General features: G+C 37.2%; 1 protein-coding gene and 1 long non-coding RNA gene across 9 annotated transcripts; one reads left to right on the forward strand and one right to left on the reverse strand.

Moving 5' to 3' along the window:
• Positions 1-300: 300 nt before the first annotated feature.
• Positions 301-24,534, forward strand: LOC126816066 (uncharacterized). Of its 8 annotated transcripts, none has more exons than XR_007678231.2 (12): positions 301-370; positions 11,895-12,020; positions 12,208-12,321; positions 14,193-14,313; positions 15,126-15,265; positions 16,346-16,438; positions 17,556-17,694; positions 18,958-18,998; positions 19,760-19,829; positions 21,785-21,821; positions 22,196-22,253; positions 23,970-24,525. XR_007678231.2 is itself a non-coding variant. In XM_050542251.2 (11 exons), the coding sequence occupies exon 1, from the start codon at positions 9,776-9,778 to the stop codon at positions 10,733-10,735; it is 960 nt and encodes a 319-aa protein (XP_050398208.1). In that variant the 5' UTR covers positions 9,260-9,775; the 3' UTR covers positions 10,736-12,020; positions 12,208-12,321; positions 14,193-14,313; positions 15,126-15,265; positions 16,346-16,438; positions 17,556-17,694; positions 18,958-18,998; positions 19,760-19,829; positions 21,785-21,934; positions 22,196-22,253; positions 23,970-24,534. The 8 variants fall into 8 exon arrangements, 3 of the variants coding, with proteins under 3 accessions (XP_050398208.1, XP_050398199.1, XP_050398216.1); XR_007678227.2 differs by lacking the exon at positions 301-370 and adding an exon at positions 732-832; XR_007678229.2 differs by lacking the exon at positions 301-370 and adding an exon at positions 7,714-9,251.
• On the reverse strand, positions 4,856-6,943 carry LOC126816093 (uncharacterized). Its single transcript, XR_007678239.2, has 4 exons — positions 6,791-6,943; positions 5,955-5,997; positions 5,634-5,798; positions 4,856-5,110 (listed from the first exon to the last, which is right to left on the reverse strand). It is a non-coding gene; the product is annotated as an uncharacterized LOC126816093 (long non-coding RNA).
• Positions 24,535-25,428: the final 894 nt, after the last annotated feature.

A 25,428-nucleotide genomic window follows, 5' to 3' on the forward strand; every position in this document is an offset into this window, starting at 1 on the left:
ATTTGTCGATGATAATATATAGCATTCTCGTCTGGCTCGTGGTTATGTGTTTTTGTATATATGTTATGTGTCAGGATTGTCCATGTTTTTGGGGTGCGGATTATTGCTGTGCATTTGACTACATCGTCACTTGTTTTTGTAAAATTGGCCGAAACGTCCACTGACCGAAACATCCTAGGCCGATATGTCGATTCACGTGCACACATAGGACGCATCATGATAATCCAAATTCCGATTCGACAGATTAAATCAATATTTTATGTATATTAGCTGAATGTAAGCCAAGCATGTGTCGAGGGATATCTAGCTGTTTGTTTATAGAGCTTGCCTGTAGATATTTAATAGCACAGTTAAACTCAATTGATGTAAGGTTAGTGTAAACGTGTGTTATCTGATATGAAAGATCGGATATCCTTTGTGTCTCCGATGTTCCGGTGTTATTGATTTCTGGACAACGTTGGTGTCTTTGGTATCCCAGGCAACGTTGCGGTGTCTTTGTTGTCCCTCTGAACTATGATGACCTTGGCTATGATGTACGTAAAAGAATCTTTGACAGATGGAATTCGGAATAAGAGTAGACTGTAGAAACTCTGTCAAATGTCACTCATAGCGAACGACATGACGTATGCTCATCTTTTTAATATTTGTACCTACTGTTACGGCAGAATGCCGTTTCCTTTCTTATTTAGTCCAAGTCTGTAATTTGAACGTAACGTAATCCAAATCCGAGTTTCATACTCAACCGGTATTAGCGAACGCCATTGATGTGTAGAAAAACGGCATGTGTTTTAGAGACCATGCATTTCTAACGCCTGTTACCCTCTCACAAGTTGTAAGTTTACTTGAGAATTATGTAAAAGTGTAAACAGATATCGCAGATCATTTTCATATTATTTTTATTCACTGTCAAGTCATAATTCTGTCAAATTTAACGATTTACTTTCGGGTGTTTTTTTCCCCACGCAAAACCGATATTGCTTGTGTCACGTGAGTGCAATTTCCTCGTCTGCTACATGTTACTGTCTGATTCATCGTAAATTTTAAACGGATTTCTTCGATTATGAACAAACTACTTAACTTTGGTTATTATAAACTTACCTGTGTGTTTGTAATGAACTCCCGTTCGATAAAATCCATTGCACAACTAATTATCACAACGATGAGAACAATTTCTCTCTTGAAAAATTTGAAAATTTACTTGTAATTTCGACAGAGTCGATGTCAACAATGTCTTCGTGACGTATTGGTCGATTCCAATATACCTGTTGCGGGGGTTGGTTAACATTGAAAGATAGTTTGACAGCGCGATCATTTTGAACGTATATGGGTTTGGGCGACGAAAAATATCAATTGAAGGCAATTACATAGGAGATTTATATGGAAACCATTGATCGCCAGTCTATCAAATTTTCTTCACAATCAAAATATCACTGATTGCACGGATACTCGTAAAAATAAAGTCATGTATAAACTATAAATATCCTATCTTCTTTATGTTATAAATAATTTAACAAGGATCATGAAGCTTACCTCCGAATTCTCTGAGTGTATTTTTAATTTTATACGCATTCTTTCGATCGAATAATAACCGCTTCAGTAACATCTTTAAGCGTGTTGCGGCAGCCCTCAGCGTGTCTATTGGGTGGGTATATAATGCTACTAAGCCCGTATGACCCCGTAAGAAGCGGAACATTAATTCTCGATTCGACAGTTTTGACCGAAGTGTGATAAAGCCCGTAAAACGAATGTATAGTTGTGTTTGTGCGGCATGCGTGTTCAAAAGTAAATATTCCCATCCGAGTCGCTAATCAAATAATTAGAACAAAATATTTCAAAAAGTAAAGCTATAAAATTTGCAGAGATTTTACTAGAATGTAAAAGACGGTAACTAAATACAGGAATGCGGGTAGTTATGTGTGCGAACGCTCAAACTCAATGCCAATTGTCGTAGGTATCCAGACCACTCGGACCAAAGACTACTCGGACTAAGACCAGTCGGACCAAAACAAGACCAGTCGGACCAATTAAATTATATTATAAGGCTAGACAATATGCTATTTATTTATTATTAAATCACAATACAAAGAAGCAAATAATTCTTATACGGAATTCTTATATTTAGAGTTGTTTGGTTCAATTTTGTGTACGTAAATAAATCAACGATTAGTTTTAAAATTAATTAATAATGGTGCCAAAAAGAAATATCAATCTAATTTTTCTTTACTCTTGCAATGAGACTCGGTATGTCCAGACTTTTGACAGTTTCTACATATACGGGTATACTGTTCTTGTCTGATAGCCTAATTTTACTTTTTCCACATTCGCGGTATCCCCAGTGGTTTCATTCCGTTCTACCCCACTAACCCCTGGGTTACTATATATGGGGGGGGGGGGGAGACACGTTTTCAAGTTATCCGCCCTTGATGCGTTAATATAAACAGCACATAATAATACGAAGACCGGACGTTTATATGCCCCTTTTTAAACGTGACTACAAGTGTGGTTCTCGATATTTTGCGATTTGGAATACAATTATCAATTTATTCAAACAACACGTTATTATTAGTTCGAGTAGTCATATTAAAACACACACAATTATCAATTTATTCAAATAACACTTTATTATTGGTTCGAGTAGTCATATTAAAATAAACACAATTATCAATTTATTAAAATAACACTTTATTATTGGTTCAAGTAATTATATTAAAACAAACGCAATTATCAATTTATTAAAACAACATTTTATTATTGGTCCGAGTCGTCTTTCTGTTGGGTCCGAATAGTCTTTTTGTATGGTCCGAGTAGTCTATATGTTTGGGCTGAGTGGTCTATCACTTGGTCCGACTGGTCTTGAACCGAGTGATCTTTGGTCCGAGTGGTCATGGATTCTTGTCGTAATTGTACTTGAATTTCCTATGCTGTCACCCCTAATACGAAATGACATCTTCCGCAGAGTGACGTAACCATCTTCCATATTGGTATTTTTCTCTGGGAAAAGTTTGTGATATTTCAATTTTTCAAGAGAGAACTTGTTTTCATCGTTGTGATAATTATTTGTGCAATGGATTTTATCGAACGGGAGTTCATTACAAACACACAGGTAAGTTTATAATAACCAACGTTAAGTAGTTTGTTCATAATCGAAGAAATCCGTTTAAAATTTACGATGAATCAGACAGTAGTTTGTATTCCTTGATAGGTGATGCATTCCATATTATGAGTCGTTTTAGTGCCAGCATCACTCATCAATACTTATTATTTATTAGTTATGTAGAACGTATATGTTATAGAGTTTATTGTAAACACATGCATGTGTATTTTTATCTTTTCAGTGAAACCGTTCTTCGTTCTTCGTTCTCTCTTTCATCACACAATCATTCAACGTTCATGTATTCAGTAACGTATATATACCTACCTTCATTGTCATCATAATGAACGAGTTTATCAAACATGGGTACAGGAATAAACGAATAAGGATTGATTTTTCTACTTCGTTTTTTTATTTTAACGAACCGTCATTGCAGGAACAATACCTACATTTAATTTAAGTTATTTTCTTTGTTGCGGCGTCTTTCATAATAAGGGAAGCGATCCATGTATCATAAAGGGAGTACAACAGGGTTCAGACTAGCAATTATTTGCCCATTCACTTCAATTTTAAATGACTGTAACATCGCAGGCTGTAGCTTTTTGCTCAACATTCCGTTGGTTCCAACTTTTATAGGCACAATGGGGACTACATTTGGCAATCTTCTCATCATAATTTTGTATGGGGTTGACCATTTAGATTTTTTGCTACGGGGATTTGGTGTTGACTGGGGTGAAAATCTCACTTCTGACACAATGATTACTCTGCAGAAAGACACTTTACACCCCCTATCCTTCCGCTGTAATATCATCAGTATTACCCAAAACTGCTATGAAATTGCAAATTTGATCCCTTTTCTCCAAATTTAGACCACAAAGTCACCCCAAAAATGCAGGAAGAGGGCAGAAAAAAATTAATGGAAAATTGTCTATTCATAACTCGCACTACATTCGTAGCATCATGAAATAAGTGGAATTAATTACTAGTCTGAGACCAACAGCAATTGCTAAATGTTAAATTGCTGTAGCATTCCGTTGGTTCCAAACTTTATAGTCACATACGGGACGGCATATGTTTATATGGGCGTGACAGTTTAGATTCTTTGCTAGGAGGAATTGATGTTGACTGTGGTCTAAATGTCACTAATCTGCAAGTTAGGGTTAGGATTATTGTGGTGTCTAGCCTTTGACTTTGACCTTTGACAAAATGCCTAAAACCTTCAGTAGGTCAGTAGGACTTTCTGGTTCCTTTGATACCCATATCCTGTATATAGCTGCGGGCCAGTGAATCCTTTTCGCCCCTTTTAATAAAAAGACCGTCGTGCCGCTGTCTGGGCAAAATTCCACTCATGAAATGAAATGGGGTTTAACGTCCTACTGTTCTGCTCCGAACTGGGCTATTGGAGACGGGCTTCGCCATACAGTGAGCTATGAGAGAAATTTTGCCCGGACAGCGGCACTACGGCCTACTCTTATGTCGAATTCCAACTGTCAAGGGATCTTTTACGTGCATGCCAATGTGTACACGGGACCTCGGTTTTTCGTCCCATCCAAACGACTAGACAGCTGTCCTTATCAGGCCCTCCATCCTGCATCATTCACAAGGGAGAACCACGCCGGAAAATTTGGATGAACTTTCTTGACAATGCAGGAATCGAACACCCGACATCCAGGCCAGCGATCCCCTAATTTTACTCACAGAATACTACATTGTGTATGACCATCTTCATCGACCCAGTAGAAGAAGAAAAATAGGACGTTAAAGTCCATTTCATTTCATTTTATTTCTTACGTTTTCATTCTATACATATTGATATTTGTTTATTGCCTGGAAGGGTAGATGAATCAATTATTTCTAAAACAACGATATTTTATCAGTTTTTCTTCGCGGCATCGATTTTATTTTGTTCCTGTACCCTCTGTTGATATCTTATTTCACCTAGATGTTCAATACAATCCTGCTTACTCTGTACCACATCACCGAATATACAATCACCATTGTCCATCATAAGTCCGTTTCCTGAAATAAATATTGAAACATACTACTAACAAAACAGCTTTAAAAGACATTACAGGATAACTACTGCACAGAGTCGCTTGATTAAACATGCATTATGCAAGAACTAAATCTGCCTACTGCAGGTCTTTTTTTTTAGGTCTGAAATGTTACCTAAATAATTAATTAGATATGACATCAATTAACTTATCCAGACCATAATCAACCCTCGATGTCATCGCTAGCCTGTGATATTTACCGGATTTGAATCCGATCTGCTGCTCAACGCTCATTGATGATTAAATCCAAAAATGGACAATCGAGACTATGTTTTTATGAAATTCACTTTACATTATCTAGTATTTAGCTATTATAGTGAGAACTGCCAGCTCTTTACCTAATCTCCCATAATGCCCCTAAAACCGCGTGTGTCTTTGTCGGGTCCTCTCCGAAATCCCCCAGCTATACACGCGAATTGTAATTAGTTTGTGTCGAGTTTGTGTGTGCCCCCCCCCCCCCCTCTCTCTCTCTCTTATACAATTTTTACCATCTAGTTCTATATGATCATCAGCATCATATCTGTCAGCCTCAAGACGTAAATATTGATCCAGACCGAGTTCTTCAATGCAGTCGTGTTTAGGTATAACAATATGCGAACTTGTGTCTAAACAATCACCATCCCCCATAACACTAATACTGTTATCGTTTGACGCTGAAAAATAAACAAATAAATAAATAAATATACCACTGCCTTGGTGGAGTAGGGGATCGAATGCGGGTCATGCCGACATAAAAATAAATAAATAAATAGATGTTTATGGACCCCGTGGGCCCTCTTCCTTGGGCTTGTATATAATGCTATGCTTACCTTGACCGTCTGAGATTCCTGTGTACATGAACGAAATGAAAACCTGATAAAAAAAACAACAAAAAAGTGATATTTAAAATAATCACATTGAAAAATAAAATAAATATCGTTGCCATACTCATTTAAAGTAAAGGCTCGGGACTTACGGCTGATTCCCAGTTTCATCCACATGATTTGGTATTCATTGCTTACAATGTCTGTGTAGTTGTGTCTTGTCCACAGTTTTGTCTTTTCGATTTTTGTTGCGGCCCCCATGCATTTATTATTGGGATCATAAACTTATCAACGACAAATGCGAACTTTTAGTCACTCATAACAAAATGAAATAAAATGAAATGGGGTTAAACGTCCTACTGTTCTTCTCCGGGTTACTAAAGACGGGGGAATTTTGTCCGGAGAGTGACACTACGGGCTACTTTTATTTCGAATTCCAACTGTCATGGGATCTTTTACGCGCACGCCAATGTGTACACGGGGCCCCGGTTTTTCGTCCCATCCGAACGACTATACGTTTTCCCTTGTCACGCCCTCTGCCCTGGCCCACTATAACATATGTGTCAAATATTGCTAAAGACATTGTAAGCGATCTTATTGAGAAGTGTAAGATGGAAACAAAATAACGATATCTAGGATATTTCTGCAAATCTTCTCGATCGGTCCTAAGAATCAATGTAAGTGCGTTTTTGTCCAAGTATTACAAAGGGCAACCGGAGTGTTATAGACATGCGTAATCATATCCAAAATTTAATTAAGCGCAAGAGTCCCGAAATGACATTGTTTATGCCGAGTGGACGTTAAATCACATCTCCAATAGAGTAAAACATGATACAACTTACCATTAAAGCTATGCACACAACCATTTTTGATGATGTCTACACAAACTACGCTATGATGATGACTGGAAGATAACGTGCGCTTCGACCAGAGTAATATCGCATACGAAACTTACGTATACAATATTCATCTGTTATATGTAATAGCCAACCAATTAGAAATTAGTAAAACGCCTACCAATTTAACACCTATTAACATCTCAATATAATTTTCTTTCAAATTTACTAAATAGCCAGACTGATAAAAATACAGAAATTTTAATTTCTAATCAAACGGGAATAATGATTCCAAAATATTTAAATTAGTTTCTTTATGGGATATTTATATATTTTTTCACTAACCGATTAAATAGGCGTTGTCTAATATTAGGCCTTTTGGGGGAGATCGGGTCGGTTGGAGGAAGTCCATTTCCATACGAAACATTCATATACAGTGAATTCTGAGTTAGGTTAGGGTTATTGCTACGGTTACCTACCTCTATTATAAATCCCTAACACCAGACACTTGAAATATCAAATTCGGCATGTGGAAATTTCCAACCTGCCAAACCCGCCTTGAAAATAGACTCCCCTATTCAATATTGTGCAACACCTAATTACCTTATCAATTTTGGTCAATGAATGCATATTAAAGCCGTATTAACGAATAATGATCAAAATGGGAAAAAAGTTTTATTTGAATTATGTTGACCTACGGTCACAGCTGTAGTGAGGTCAGTGATAATTTGTATTGGGAGGCTGTACTTATTTCATGATTATAGATTTATTTCATGAATATTATACTGCATTTCTTTGTCAGGATAGCGCACATGTTATTCGGTATCTTTCAAATTTATGTAAAGTGTCTGGTAAAACAGTATGCTAAACCTTCACTGGCTTAAAGGGGGGGGGGGGGGTTGGACGGCCGAATGGTTAACACGTGCGCGCTGTATAATAAGGTCTTTCATTGGATCAACTGGCGTTGTTTCGATTCTCCGGTTGTACGTGACAAGGAGTAGGGTCGCCTGTTCTACCTTGTGGGTTTTCTCCGGGTCCTCCGGTTTCCCCCCGCTGCTAAAAACCCCTACGCGCAAGCGATTTATTGAAATAAAACTGAACCATGTGTTAGTTCCGAAATGACCTAATTTGTGTCGAGTGGACGTTAAATCTCTCTCTCTCTCTCTCTCTCTCTCTCTCCGATTCCCCGCTTGTACGGGTGCCGTCGGTTTTCTTCTGGTCATCCAGTTTCCTCTCACTTCTAAAGACCTCTACGGGCAACTGAATGATTGTAATGATATTGAACCATATGTTAGTCCTGAATTAATGACGTAGTGGTCTTTACCCCCCTCCCCTTCCCCTTCTCCCCTCTCTCTCTCTCTCTCTCTCTCTCTCTCTCTCGCTCTCTCTCTCTCCACCGGACTTTTGAAAATAGGTATACGTCATGTAGTGTGATATAACCCTTATATTATTAAGTCTTATTTAGATTCCCAAAAGTCTGGGGATCTTTATAAAATGTTGCCATTGTTATACATGAGTTTTCGTACCTGCCGATCGACTAAACGCTTTGACTTGCAATTCCCGGTTGTATGTGACAAGGAGTAGGGTCGCCTGTCCAACCTCGTGGTTTTTCTCCGGGTCCTCCGGTTTCCTCCCACTGCTTAAGACCCCTACGCGCAGGTGAATTATTGAAATAAAATTAAACCATGTGTTTGTCTCTCTCACTCTCTCCCTCTCTCTCTCTCTCTCTTGCTTTGACTTGCCAGACCCTCGTCCTGCGTCCTGATCCGAAACCAGACTGAAAAATCCATACCAACTTTCTCGGCAAAACACATGGCTCGACCTTCTGTAAAGTGAACCCGTTTTAAGTGGTTGGATATTGACTACATATATGCAAAGCTCATATACATCTTAATAGGTCAGTATCGAGTAATCAATGCGTCAGTCGACCTGCTTAGATAATGTGGCGTCTGCTAAGATTTTTCTATACAGAGTTATCTCACCGAAATTATACAGGTAGCGGTTATTTTACACTCGGCAAACCTCGGCAGATTCCGGTACCCTACATCTAGCCCCGGCTGTATGACAGTAAGTGACATGTACCTACGCCTATACATTTGCGATGCGGCACCGGTTTACTTACAAGGGGAAACTTGCCCGCGTTTAGAAAGAAGTTCTCAAAATTGCGTCGTTCGAAGAGTGTGTAGAATTTTCAGTGCAATTTTGTCCTTGTCTAAAGAAAATCGGATAAACTTAAAGAAAAACAGCTTCAAACTTTGAAAATTTTGTAAGATAAAACATTCTTCAAATACGTCGTCATCAATGACGTCATTGGTCGTCATGGACAACGCCATTGTAATCCGGGAACTTGAAAGTAGTTCTAATGGCCGACTTTGTCATACAGCCGAGATTAGATGTAGGGTACTGGAATCTGTTGAGGTTTGCCGTGTGGGTTATTTTAGTGAGTTAAACACTAAACAGCATGCAGGTCAGTTCATTGAATATTATATGGTGTTCTGTGCGATGACCGTTACGTAACGACATTCGTATGAATCAGGTATACGTCACAAATTTGGTAAAATTGTTCAAACGAACAGAGATTATCAATAGTTGGATCTAGATACAAAATGATTGGTATGATTGGCAGAACAGTAGGACGTTTAACCCCATTTCATTTCACTACTTTGACTTGGTATTGTATATATTTTACTTATTTTTACTGTTAGTTCTAATTAGGTCTATTAGGTGTTGTAACACAAATCTGAGAATGCATGACCACTCGGACCATAGACCACTCGGACCAAGACCACTCGGACCAATTGATAGACCACTCGGACCAATTGATAGAATCCGCAAAGACCCAACAAACGCGCACAGGGACAGCCATGAAAACTTGCTTAAAAAAACTAAAAGAAGACAAACAGATCTCTGAAGCTCTCTATTACAAGCTCAGACCAAACCACCCTCGACCACCTTATGCCAGGGCTACTATAAAAATCCATAAAAAAACCCATGAAAGCCCGTCTGCTGGTGTGTTCTCGAGATTCAGTCTTCTACAACACAGCCCAATATTTATCAAAACTACTTTCCTCACTTGGCACAACTGCATCGTCCTTCATCAAAGATTCAGGTGAATTCTGTGAGAAACTGCAGAATATTCCAAACCCCGGGAGGATGGTCTCATATGATGTTGTAGATTTGTTTACAAATGTACCCAGGGAAGAGGCCCTGAAGATTCTACGCAAGCGCATAGATAGTTTAGACAACCCACTAGAGACTTATCTATCAACAGACAACATCATACTCTTGTTGAAACAATGCATCAGTTCAACATATTTCTCCTGGGGTGACGATTTCTACGAACAGACCAATGGATTACCCATGGGAAGCCCCCTCTCCCCTTTAATTTCAGAAATATTTTTAACTGATTTAGAAGAGAAGGCGCTTCAAACATCCACCGTAACCCCAACATGCTTCTTTAGGCAAGTGGATGATACCTTTGTTATTATCAATCAACAAGATGATCCAGAAACACTGTTACAACACCTCAACAGGCAACACCCACGTATAAAATTCACAATGGAAACCGAAAATGATAACCAACTACCCTTCCTCGATGTTTGTGTATCTAAAACCAACAACTCGATCCGTACCGGTGTCTATAGGAAACCAACCCACACCGACCAATACATTCACTTCAAATCTAATCACCCGAATAGCGTAAAATCGGCCACAATTTCAACTCTGGTGAACCGTGCGAAAAAGATATGTGATCCTGAGAGCCTCTCCAAGGAAATTGATCATCTCAAACATGTCTTCACAAATTTCAACGGCTATCCAGAGAAGTTTGTGACAAACACCATCAACAAGACCCTGTCGGCGAGTGCAGCTAAACCCAAAACCCCACTGCCCCAGTCAGAATCTTCCTTCCTTTCAACGGCAAAGTCTCCTACCAAATCAAAAGGCTACTAATGCAACAACCAGAAATAGATGTAACTTTCACAAAAAGCTACAGCACTAAAGATATATTAAGAGCCAATGGTAAACAAAATCCTACACAACCACCACAACCAAAGGGATGTGTGTATCAAATAGTATGCAATTGTGGGATTGCATACATCGGGGAGACAAAGCGACCATTAAATAAAACGATAGATGACCACAAGTCGAAAGCAGCAACCAACAACTCAGCTGTAGCTGAACATTTGAACTCCAACCCTCGCCACAGAGTCCAATGGTCCAACGTAAAACCACTATGCAAGAATATAAGCAACAAGAGAGCGCGCCGATTGCATGAAGCCATTCAAATACGACGACACAAACCAACGATGAACAGTGATCAAGGATTGTTCCTCCCCAGGGCGTATGATATTCTTATCACATAATCAAGGCTAAGCATAATTCTTCTATTTTCTTTTTGAATCATATATAATACTTATCAATATTCCAGTAATAATTTTAAGTTTTTATAATTTTAATAATTTTAACCATCATAATTTGCAAAAATGATAACTAATAATTCCCAACTATTTTTGCTTTTCAGGCATTTTTGCTTTTCAGGCCTGCGGTTATTGTAATTTAATGCACTCAATAGTTCTAACCCTGCCTTTCTTCATCTCTATAACACCCAGTGAAGTACCACTCAATATTTTAAATTGTCAGCCTTCAGGGGACTATTGATCATTAGTGCAGTCATTGTTCTAAGGGTTTTTCGTTTTTCGTATATTAATTATTTTTGTCATAACACCAATCAAATCTCATCTTATTGGGATGTTGTCATTATCGAAACCTCATCAAATCGTTGTAAATACTCCACAACAATCTATTTCTTTTATCATTTGTGTTTATTTCAGTGAAAGGGGTCGTTGATAACATTTCATCAATTTTCATTTTCTTTCAACGTTTGTATTATTAAAACCCACTAATCATTGTGTATACTCCACAAGAACTTATCCATTAATCAATTAGTCAATTTTTAGGTTAATTGGTATTATTACTTATTAGCGTTTAATTTAATCAGATTACCATTAGGTACACGTCATTAAGTTAGATCCCTGGTTTGTCAGCATTAACTAAGCATTGTTGTGTACATGTATATATTGTCCTGTCATATTTTCATTTTTTATCATAGCTTGAAAATGACTAGAGAAGCCTAGTCGAAACGTCGCTCAGTAAAAAGCAGTAATTGTATTCCATAGAATTGTGACCTGTATATTTCGTAATGATGTCTGGAAAAAGAAGGAAAGACTACAAGAGGGTATGTACATATGTGTATATATATATATATATATATATATATACACAGATATCCTGTAATATAACATTTATTATACAATTATATAATTTTGTATTTTATATAATTCATATAAATTTGTATTTTATATAATTCATATAAATTTGTATTTTATATAATTCATATAATTTTGTATTTTCAATTTTTGCAGGTTTTCCAGGCAATCTTAGAGCTGTTACCTACTGCACCAGCTGTAAAATCGTTTGTTGTCGACTTTTACTGGGGACAGGCCGTATGGCGAAAGGTGCAGGAAAATGGTCTTCAGGTATGTAAACTATTAGTAAATTAGTAACACAAATTTCATAAGTTAATTAGTAACATAAATTTCATTAGTAAATTAGTAACATAAATTTCATTAGTAAATTAGTAACATAAATTTCATTAGTAACATAAATTTATTTCATTAGTAACATAAATTTCATTAGTAACATAAATTTCATTAGAAAGCTCATTGCCTTGCCATCGGAGCATATTTTGCCGGCTTTTACAAAACTGGAGGAAAAGGCCGACAACGAACACATTAGATCCGTGTTAAATTACGTGAAAGACACTTGGATAGAAAATACTGTGTGGCCAATTTCTTCGTGGTGTGTGTTCGGTCTTACCATCAGGACAACAACGATGTCGAAGGGTGGCATAATCACATCAACCAGAAAGCTAAAAAAGGAAATCTACAATTTTATTTGTTGACAAGTCTACTTTACAAAGAAGCCAGCCAACTGCCTCAACAGATGAAAATGATATCAGAAGGGAAATTAAAAAGACACCAAATAAAACGGACCCGTTCAATACAGGGAAAACTTTTTGCGATTTGGAAACTTTACAATGAAGAAGCAATCAGCACAAGCCAACTATTAAAGAAATGTGGGTTGATTTACGGTCCAAGCGAATAGGTCACTAGACATATCACGAGCATATCAAAAACTAAAAAAAAAAAAAAAATTAATAAATTGTACCATATGTCACGGGCATATTAAAAATAAATTTTTTTTGGATAAATTGTTGATGTAATAAATATGAATATTTGCTCTTATGTAAGGAAGGATGACATTTTTAAATTATGTATAGATTCACCTATAAATTATTCGCTTCTTTGTATTGTTTTTTTTTAATAAATAATATTTATTTAATTTAAAATCTGTATTTTATTTCTTAAGTGAATAATTGGATCGAGAAGCGATCCTTTGGGTTGGTCCGAGTGGTCTTCCAACATAAATTAATTGGTCCGAGAGGCAACATAAATATTGGTCCGAGTGATCTTCCAACATAAATTAATTGGTCCGAGAGGCAACATAAATATTGGTCCGAGTGGTCTTCCAACATAAATTGACTGGTCCGAGAGACAACATAAATATTGGTCCGGGTGGCCTTCCAACATAAATTGTTATTGGTCCGAGGGGCAACATAAATATTGGTCCGAGTGGTCTTCCAACTTAAATTGATTGGTCCAAGTGGTCTCCGTTTTGGTCCGAGTGGTCTTTTTTTTGGGTCGACTGGTCTTAGTCCGAGTGGACTTTGGTCCGAGTGGTCTGGGTACCAAATCGAATTTTTGCGATTCTGATTGTCTGAACATGGACTATCTATTGGACAATAACACTCCTCCGTTTTTGAGGTGATTCACATCGAACTAATATAATACCTTAGCATCGATGTTAGCCTCCAAATAGTAAACGTCCAAACTATTAAGTACTGTATTATATGTTATACGTGTTACTTTTACTTGCAAATATATCACGTCCTCATTAGCCAAGTCGGTGCAGGTTAAAACCCATGTCATTGCAAATACATCAGGGCTAAAGTCCATCTATATATGGTCCTTGGTCAAATCGGGTACCACGCCAACCCGCCACATATAGGTGGTCACAGTGTCAATGCACTATCAACTGATAAAGATCAGTAACAGTAGCACTCTATATGTGTGATTTAACCGGTCATTTTGTAAGATAACCTTCATGTGATTATATTATTTGATGACTGATACAAATACGGTACAGTAAAGTCTGTTTGCTACGTTTGACGGGGGACTTTTGTTATTTCCATGTTATATCAGTGTCACGAGTGTGGTTGAGTGTTATAAATTATAAAGGAATAAGAGGAAAGTCATAATTTATTAAACTTTCAATTAATCCATTCCAGTATTTGAGAGAACGATTATATCCGTGAAATACCTATCCAAGTTTAAGCAGGACTGCCTTCTGATATTAAGATAAAGTACAGATTATGACGTCATTAGAAAATAAAGTTGTCATCATAACTGGTATATCTTTTTAAATACTATTAAATTCCTTTTAAATACTATTAAATTCCCTTAAGATTATATTAAACTCCTTTTAAATACTAGTAAGTAATTTCCTTTAATTCATATGCTAGTAAATTATGTTTAGATGCTGGTAATTTCCTTTTAAAAATGCTAGTAAATCTTTTTTTTAAAACATGCTTGTAAATGCCTTTTAAATATTAGAAAATTCCTCTCAAATTATAGCAAAGTTCTTATTAAATTCCTTTTAAATACGAGTAAATGTCTTTTAAATTATAGTAAATTTATTTTAAATTATAGTAAATTTATTTTAAATTATAGTAAATTTATTTTAAATTATAGTAAATTTATTTTAAATTATAATAAATTCCATTTAAATTATAGTAAATTCCATTTAAATTATAGTAAATTGCTTTTAAATACTATTAAATTCCTTTTGAATTATATTAAATTCCTTTTGAATTGTAGTTACTCGTAATTCCTTTTAAATTATAGTAAATTTCATGAAAATTACAGTCAAGTCTTTTTAACTTATAGTAAATCCCTTTTGAATACACGCAAATTCCTTTTAAATACGAGTAAATTCCTTTTAGACACTAGTAAATTCCTTTTAATTAAGAGTAAATTTCTTTTAGATACTAGTAAATTTCTTTTAGATACTAGTAAATTCATTTTATATACGAGTAAATTCGTTTGAAATACAAGTAAATTCGTTTGAAGTACGAGTAAATGCCATTTAAAACTGCTATATCAATTATCAGATTAACTTTTCCTAGAAATAATGATATCCCCGTTTGTTTTGTCTTTGATAGGTTCCGGTGCTGGAATAGGACAGGGTATAGCTCTTCATCTTGCTCAGTTCAACGTTAAACTCGTTCTAGTTGATATAAAAGTGGACAAAAATGAAGAAACGAGTCAACAATGTCAGGCCATCGGTCTCAATACAGACAAGGTACAAGTAACACATTAAAGATGCATTATGTAAGATTTAGATCATGAAAATTCCAATCAAAATTATTGTATTCTAAGCAAATTTATAACAGCAAATAGCCGATTGTTAGGTACCGTACCATTGCCATGATAATAAACTAATTCTCGTTGATCGGCCCTTTAAAGTCAACCGATTATGAGGCGCAGACAGCCTATTCCATTCAATACCTCAGACTATGTATCGTTCAGACAATACTATTCAAGGTAGTCTTCCCAAATAATCTGGGTGGTCGGATGGATGAATGATTAGCGCGTATGCGTTGTATCATAAATTCTGTCATTGAATCAAATGTCGTGGTTTCGATTCCCGATTCCCCGGTTGTACGTGACAAGGAATAGGGTCGCCTGTCCAACCTAGTGGGTTTCTCCGGATCGTCCGGTTACCTCCCACTACTAAAGACCCCTACACGGAAGGGAATTATTGAAATAAAATAGAACCATATGTTACTCCCGAAATGACCTGGTTGTGTCTAGTGACCGTTAGCCCCCCCCCCCCCCTCACACACACACACACTCTCTCTCTCTCTCTCTCTCATTCTCTCTCTCTCTCTCATTCTCTCATTCTCTCTCTCTCTCTCATTCTCTCTCTCTTAAACATGTAAATTTCACACTGTTTCTATTAATTATAGTCTCTCTAGTGTTTCCTCGATAACATCGTTATCGGAGCACAGAACGATATTTGATTTCCACCCACCGCTTTAAAATTCCCATTACTTTCTATTGCTTTCAATAATTATTGGGTAATATATTGGCCATAGTAAATAAAAGAAGACTTGTTATTAGCCGGTATAACCAAAGGATAACTCATTGCCAGTATAACAAAGGGATAACTCATTCCCTAAATGTTGGGTCTAACTGGCCGGTATAACAAAGGCATAACTCAATTCTATCCTTTAACATCTGAGACCAAAACATTTTTCAATCATTATGGTTTTAGGAATAAGGATATAATTATTGATATTCTAACTGCAACGAATCAAAAGAATTGACGAACTCCACAAGATTGTGCAGAGTTTTAGTGAAATCAATGACTATATTTCAGATATTAACGTTGGGCTGTGATGTACGAAAAGAAGAAGACCTTCAAAATGTGGTCGATACAACCATTAAAACATTTGGTTCCATTTATGGCCTTGTAAGTTACATTGTCGTCGTTGCTATGAAATGAAATTGAATGGGGTTTAACGTCCTACTGATTTGTCCCGACTGGGCTAACTAAGTAGGGCATACGCCATACTGCGTGCTATGAGGGAAAGTTTTTGTCCTGAAATGGGGTTTAACGTCCTACGGATCTGCATCGACTGGGCTTATCAAGGAGGGCATATGGCATACAGTGTGCTGTGAGGGAAATGTCCGGACACGGCCTTCTCTTATTTCGAATTCTAACTGTCAAGTGTTCTTTTACGGGCACGCCAATATGAACCCTTGACCTGGGTTTTTCTCTTACCATCCGAAAGGCTAGACAATGTCCTTGGTAGGCCTTCCGTCCTGCACCTCTGACAAAGGGGATTCGTTGCACCTTACTGGATAAAGAATTACGATTATAATAGGCATCCAAACACATCATAATAATGCATTACGGTTCCAACCAGGACCAGTCTCGCATTACTGACAAAGGAACATGTTTTAGACACGACAAAACACATGTCATTGGATGTGCACTTGAAGAATTAAAGAATTATAAGGAACGTGTTTAAGCCACGACAAAACACATGTCATTGGATGTGCACTTGAAGAATTATAAGGAACGTGTTTAAGCCACGACAAAACATGTCATTAGACATGACAAAACATAGGTCTAAGACATAATAACACTGCTTCTGTCCAAACCAGAATGTTCAAGTGTAGTGTAGGTGTGTGTATTATCTGAATGCCGTATCTGAATTCGATTATGAACATTTTCTGCTTAGGCTAAGCAAAGATAAGCAATTTGACTGGTCGATCCCTAGAAACACGATAACTTTGATTCTAATTGATGTAATGTACTGTATAGTTTTATTGACTAAGTTTGATAATGAGCATGTTCTGCACAGGTTAAAGAGTGGTGAAACTGCGTGTATAGTTTCACTATAATCGAAAACATGACTAGGTTTGATGAGGAGCATAAACTATTTGATCGCTCCACGCTTTACAAAAAAAAAAAATAATGCAAGTAATTAATAACGTGTAATCTAAGTATTTTGGGAGTTACGGGGACATTAGCCTTGTTGGTTTCAATTCGTTTCGTACTTAATACACTTTGTTTCCCCTAGGTTAATAATGCTGGGGTTGGTATACAACAGAATATTGAGAATTTAGATATGGATAATTATGATAATACAATGAGAGTTAATCTCCGAGCACCTGTTCACCTGTCTAAGTTGTGTATACCATATTTAAAACAGAGTAAAGGTGAGACTTATGTGCTTTGTTATCTACACCGAATGGCCGAATGGTTAGCACGTACGTTCTGTATCAATATCATGGGGTCTGTCATTGAGTCAGCTGGCGTGGTTTCAATACCCGGGTTGTACGTGACAGGGAGTAGGGCCGCCTGTCCAACCTCCGGTTTCCTCCCACTGTTAAAACCCCTACGCGCAAGCGAATTATTGAAATAAAATTGAACCATGTGTTTGTCCCGAAATGACCTGGTTTGTGTCACCGACAAGAATCGGTAACAGCGTTTCTTTTGTCAATAGCAGTCAAAGCAGTGGAAAACATGACCGAGGATCAAAGATAATGTAACAGATATTCACGTTTCTACACACAGTATAACCAAAATTTAAGTGATTTCGCATATTACACCAGCACTCAAAGAACTTCATAGCAGATCTTTTATCATCATATTTTCCTGGGCGTGCACTCCGTTTTCAATTAGAACACCTTCTTATAATTCCAAGATATAAACTCAAATCATTTTGGATACAGATATGTTTATTCACATTGTGCCTGTTCTGTGGGATTCGTTACCCAGATCATTAAACTGTCATCCTTAAAACGTTCAAAACTAATTTAAAAACGCATCTGGTTATTGTCTATTATGACACTTGTGCCTTGAACAAATGCACACTAGCATGAACATGTGTGCGGTATAAATGTACATATTTATTATTACATGCATTAAATATTGACAAGAACGATCTTGTTAATCACCGACAACTGCAGTCTATTGTCAATAGCGCCGAAAGTATTGCAAACAGTGACAGGAAAGGAAAGATGTGTTTATACATGTATGTATATTCTAAACATCATATCCATTACCGCTTTGGAGGTTTTGATAGGTTTGTAAAAATATTAATTTTCAATTTTACGTGATTAGACGGTTCAACTACATTCTGCTTGTGAGAACTGGACTTTATAAAAACTGGAGACACGCCTGTCGCACCATTGCCGAGATATATACGTTTCAGCTGCCAATTTACGAGTCGAAACGCAATTCCACGAACTCTCACACAAAATATGATAACATTTAACTCTGACTCAGCTTACACCGTGATCGAACCCGGGACCTCCTAGTTTGTGAGCCTAGAATCCCTAGCCATCCAACCCCCAGTGAGGGGTACGAACGACTTGGGTACAATAGTGTGGTCGGTCGGTCCTGACGTTTAACGTCCACTTCCACCATTGTGATATGGTAGACAAGAACAATAGTATATTTTTGTTGTACTTTTATAGGTTCAGTTGTCAACATGTCCAGTATTTTAAGTCAGAGAGGGGTAAGAATATTTCATGTATATATAATTACATATATGTCTCCTATTCCCAGGGGCAGACTTAGTAGCTCTGGACCCTTGGACAAACTGGTTTCCTTGGGCCCGCATAGTGGTGAAAAATAGGGGGCATGACGAGAAAACGAAACTACTGTCATCCACCTTTCCCGAAGCCCACTCATTTTTCTTTTCGGATTTAGGTCGTTATAATTTTCAGTTGATGCGAAGATTAATTTTATTTATTTTGAAAACAATACATGCCATTTTGTTTTACATTCCGGGCCGATGGACCCCTAGCCCCTCTAGGACGTTGTACCAAGTCCGTCTGTCCGAGGCCCAGCCAGCTATACAAAGTCTGTTTTCTGTGAAGAATTGCTATGCGTCATCATTGGGGGTATTTTATCTGGAAGACAACAAATTAACTTTGGGAACACAGTTATGTTTATGACTATTGTCAGAGTCAGCTCGGCTTAAAGGCTTGTTCCTGGAAATATTTATGTTGTGTATTTTAATGTCTAAACGCTTAAATCTATTTCTTAAGACCAGCTCAATTTTTGTTAAGGTCGCTGAGATGTAAATAAGGTTAGGGCACGTGATTGTTGGCGAAATGCAGGTTAGGGGTATGGTAAGCATTGGGATAGGTCCAGGGCTAGGGTTAGGGATGGGATTAGCACTAGCCCTATTTACATCTCGTGACCTATGACGAAAAATTGAGCTGGCCTTAACATATAGAACTAACCATGTCTAAACCATATTTATAATTGTAGTACCCCTTACTTCCGGTGTATTCCATGACGAAAGCAGCCCTGAACCATTTTACACATTTATTTGCTGCGGGTATGTGAATAAAAATTATTGCATATGATAGTCAATGATATCGCTAATAACAGACTGCTTTGTGGATAACAATCACTAGGTTTATTAACTGCAACGTTCAATGATTAATTAATGATTATCATTAATTAATTGTTGTTTTTAATATGAATTGTAGATTTCCATCTCTTTAAGGGTTTCCTAATGATTAATAGTTTCTTAGGTATGAGGTCTAACTAATGGTTAACACCATTTCACCATGTCTTTGAACGGCTTCGGTCTGTAGATAGTTAAACATACATTAAATGCCTGAGCTAAATCTGTCTATTGTAGGTCTTTCTTTAGGCCTAAAATGTTATCTAAATTATTAATTAAACAGTAATTAACTTATCCAGACCATAATCAACTCTCGGTTTCATCGCTAGCCTGTGATATTTACTGGATTTGAATACATTTGGTGATGGATGACTTAACGTCGAAGTGGATAATCTAGCCTTTGTTTTTTTATCGTACCGACTGTAGTAATGATGATCAACACTAGGCCTAAAATTCAATCGCTAATATCTTGGTTCAAAGTGGGGCACTTGACTGAGATTTTCAACATATTCTCTTTACGTTATCTATTTTTTAACTATTATAGCGAGAACTGTCAACTCTTTATCTAATCTTACATAATGCCTCTTTAATTAGTTTATTGTTACCCGTCTGTAACGTTCTCCTCATTGAAACGTTGCAGTTAATAAACCTAGTGAAAGTTATCCATAAAGCTGCTTGTTATTACAGATACCGCTTTCACCAAATGCCTTCTAAAGATATGAAATGATATCGCTGTTTGTGAATGAGAGGTCTAAGTGAAGGATGCAATCACATGCAACCTGGGGTTCAGACCCAAGGAGAGAGGGCCACAGCTGATACATCACTCGGGGACCATAATTAATCGCTAGGGGGTGGGGGCATAAATATAATGGAGCTGTATTGGTGCCGCAGAGACTCGATACGATCCCCGACAGTATTTTCTATGAGACGTTCACCCAATGTCCATAATGTATTGTGTAGTAGTACATTCAGAGACCCCAAACCAAACAGAACACCAAAAGTGTTACCAAGATGGCGACACTTTATTAACTATTGTGGTATACAGTGTATTGCATGCGTTTCAATGTGCATGCTTTATATGCAGGGGCGTTGCTAGAAGATTTTAATATAGCCTCCCTTTAACACTACTAAATATACTATATATTATATTGTAATGTATTTCATGGTCTTACTGTACTTAAACAGGTGTGGGGCAGGTGGGGGGGGGGGGGAATGCAAAATCTGTCTTGCTTCGGCACATAGGCCTACAAATTATCTAGGTGGCCCTGTTGCGGTTAGAGTTGTGGCTATAGCCATTGGCAGATTCTGATCTTCATTACTTCGTAATCATATTGCCGAACCATTTCGCGACTCAGACCACATTTCGATTCTAGCATGTTCCACACCACCCTAAACTAAAAAAATCGGGGACGTCCGGATCCGGAACATTATAGCCAAGAAGAAAGAGAGAGAGGAGGGTTAACGTCCACTCAACACAAACTAGGTCATGCCGGGACTAACATAGGGAGGAAACTGGAAAACACGAAAAAAAACACGAAGTTGGTCAGGCGACCCTGCTCCTTGTCACGTACAAGCTGGGAATCTCATCACGCCACTTGATTCAATAAAAGACCTAATGGTCTGAAGCGCACGTGTCCCCACCCCCATTTATACTGTAATCTGGGCCCTGTTTCTCGAAATCTTAATTAAAGATAAAATCCAAAATTTAGTAGATACTTCAATTTTGATTATCAATCTAATATTATCCAATCAAATTACTAAAATTTGGATTTTATCTTAGTTAAAAATTTCGTGAAACAGGCCCCTGTAGAGTAGTTACGTTGAATCTATATTCATTCAGTTTCTGTTTTGGTGATATCGTAAAATCTTGTTTGTTTTTTTAGAAACGGCAGAATATGGTATAAGATGTAACTGTATTTGGTAAGAGTAGCACCTTTGACTTCCACTCCCTAACTAACAAGGGCTAAAACAATATGTAAAGAGAAATTTGTTATTTATAACCTTACCAACTCAATTTGGGCGCCTAGCAATAGGTAATGATGACACTATGTTGTGAATGAATGTTCTTTTACGTTTACGCAAGAGAGGGAGATAGAGGGGGGGGGGGGGGTCCGGAGAAAAAACGTGATGTTGGACAAGCGACTCTACGTCTTGTGATATTCAAGCTGGGATTCGAAACCACGGCAGTTGACTCATTGACAGACCTTATATTGTAAAACACACGCGTTAAAATTCTTCCCCACTTCTATTTCATTAGGTGAAATCTCTCTATTTGGTGTCTTCAATTATTTCAGCCCGGGATATACAAGGTCTGAATTTCGAGCAAATGCTGGAATAGAGGAACCACCGGATGTAAGTATGACAATAGGGCCACCCGTCATCCTCGACTGTAAAAAGTCGTATTTGTCTAGCAATGAAATAATCTGGGGATAAACGCACTAGCCTACCTTTCAGTACCTACCAGAATAATACATCATGCAGTGTGCTATGGGGGTACTTTACTCTTCATCGGATCATGTTACGTCCAATTATACAGAGTATACGGGTGGGTCTTGATTTTCGTCCCATCTCAACGACACTATAATAGGTCCCTGCCAGGTCCTTCCTCCTACGCTACTGAACCCAGATCGAGAATTCCCAAGACTTTCTTTTGATTAACACCAAGATCCAACAGCCAGGAGAGTTTAATGTACACCCATCACAAATGGCCATATCATTTCTACCACTATTTGGCATGCGGTTAGGATATTTAGCGTGGTAGGAAACCTATGAAGCCTGGGAAAACCATATTCCTGAAGCAATGGCCCGAGAAATCCCCCTCTGGCCATTGCTGGATTAGCTTCTGATACTTGCGCTTTTGAGGGGGTGTGTCTATTCTTCCCGTTCAATCAAATCTATCCAAAAGCACAGCAGCATGACAGCCCTTCTTTTAATCTGGGGCCTTTCCTAAAACTTTGGACAGTGATTTAAGGTATTAAAAGCGGTGAAAGTGTTGTTCGTCTCAAAACAATATTGTTTACATGATATACACAGTTTAAAAATCGTGCTGACAGTTGATAGCCTTGTTTGTCACACAATTAGTTTTTCTGCAATATTCTGCTATGCACTGGTTAATTGGGAATATTAAAATCGTGAGTCATGACGTAACGTTATGTAAACATATTTGGTCCAATGTGGAGCTATGTTTAAATCGTAATGATATTGTTACGCAGTAAGCTTTTGGTTGTTAATCGGACTATTGACCAGTCATAATTTAGAACAAGAATTTGCACTCTGTACAGCAGTGAGTAGTGGGATTAGTTCTAATCAAACGAAACACTGCGAGGAGTATGGGGAAAACCTGGGCAACCCTACTCCTTGTCACGTGGGACCAAACTCACACTACATGACTCTATAACAAAACATATGAATTAAGCACAGTTGGTGCCCTAACAGAAATGAAATGAAATTGGATTTAACGTCCAACTTTTCTGCTCAGACTGGGATAATGAAGACGGACATACGCCATGTGCTATGATGGACATCTCACCCAATGAGCCACCGTGGCCACCCGCTCTATAGTTTCCATTGATATTCTGTATTATTTCTCACTTATCAGGTCATAATTATATGGAATACAATTTACTATTTATTAATAATTCAGCTTTATATTTGATCACTACCAGATAAAGACTAGAGAAGCCTAGACAACCAAGCGTTGCTTAGTAATAAACAGTAGCTATACTCCATAGGATTCTGTATATAATTGTTACTTGTTTTGTGTATATGGTTTGATAAGATTTATTTCCCTTTGATCGGTGACTTTACTCAATATTAATGGTTTCCCGACTAATTATTGGTTAATATTAATTATAATTTGCTTGATAATGTTGAGAGAACCCTCAACAAAATTTCGCTTTAATTATAATAGTAATTGTGTGCCATATACTATTTTTGAGCGCATTACGCGTGTCAATTGTTTGATGCCGCTCAAAGAAAATATGTGAAATGCTGTTCAATTATTCAATGTCATTGGAACAATTTGTAGTCACCTTAATGGTATTGATTATTTATTATCTATTTTTTAAGATAAATGCAACCCAGAGCTCTATAATACCATTGAAAAGAATAGGTGAACCAGAAGACGTGGCTAAACTCGTTAAATTTCTTCTCTCGGAGGAATCATCTTATATAACGGGGGAGGAAATCAGAATAGATGGCGGAAGAGCGAATCCAGTGTTTCCAATAATATCGAAGTAAACAATAAAATACACCTTTTTAAATGCTGATATTGAAATTAAATGGGGTCCTTACATTGCCAATGACTTCGTTTGTGCGCTAGGTAACACAGCTAGTGTATAAAAAAAAACAGTGATTATATCACATATAAATTGCTCAATCGATAAATTGTAAATGGTTTTCAACGATTACAATTGGATTTTGCTATTGCAAAAAAACATTTGTTTTATTTTACGGCTCCTCTAGAAAAAAAATGCTATAGTGTATTTATTAGGTTGCCCGACAACTCATGTTTTTTTATTGTTGAATATTATCTTTGATATAGTCTGTTGCATTTGTTAACAATTCAATGTACAGATGATTGATATATTTAAAAAAAAATTGGTTTAAATATGTGATCATAATAAAAATTAATACGTTTTTATAAATTTAATTCATTTATTATAATTATTTAACGCAACTGGTCATTATTTGGGGAAGTTGATTGGACCAGACACTACAATAAAACACAACCATCTAATCCGGTGCAGGAGGTGTCCAGGCATTTGAACAGGAGGGTGTTGGTGGTGCAGACAACGTCAAGTTTGGCGTGAAGTCTGGGGATTTAACGATAATTTGATGAAAACAGAAACTTTGAGACAATAGTACTGTCCATTTGCGTGCGAGAATACCTGTAAAACCTTGTTGTGGAGATGGGTCAAAACTGTGTGAAGACTGCGGAATTAAACGAGAATTTGATCAAATCAGAAACTTTGAGACAATAGTATATAGCCTACTGTTTATTTAGGTGCATGTAGGCCTATACATGTACATGTATAACATTATTGTGGAGTGAGGTCAAAACGGCGTTATTTATTATGTGTAGGATAAAGCACTAGACTGAGGTTATGCTGGGGAAAGAAAGCCTGAAGAAAATAACCCGAGAAAAAGAAACACCGAGGCTGGCAGGCCGAGGTTTTTCTGTCGAGGGTTTTTTCTGAAGTCTTTCTTCCCCTGCAGCATGAGCGAAGTCGAGGACTTTATCTTGCTTATAAACCGTCTATGATTACATGTACGCAAGATGAGAATATCCCAGAATTACCGTAAGAAAAACCGTATATCAAGTTTTCTTATGGAAAAAAAACCTACCAGGAAGAATAACCCGGTACAGGTTTAAAGAAAAACTTTCAGAAGAATAACCCCAAATTTCCCGGTATATATCCAAAGCCGCCCACGACTTTCAGACCGCAAGTTATTCCGAGCTAAGAATATACCCCAAAGATCAAAGAGATTTACCGTTACAGGTTTATATTGGACGTTATTACCGCAG

This window comes from Patella vulgata, chromosome 1 (genome assembly GCF_932274485.2).
Source record: "Patella vulgata chromosome 1, xgPatVulg1.2, whole genome shotgun sequence".
NCBI lineage: Eukaryota > Metazoa > Mollusca > Gastropoda > Patellidae > Patella > Patella vulgata.

Bases quoted from the DNA above. Each gene is read 5' to 3' on its own strand.
- LOC126816066 (XM_050542251.2), top strand. From the start codon at position 9,776: ATGAAAGCCCGTCTGCTGGTGTGTTCTCGAGATTCAGTCTTCTACAAC.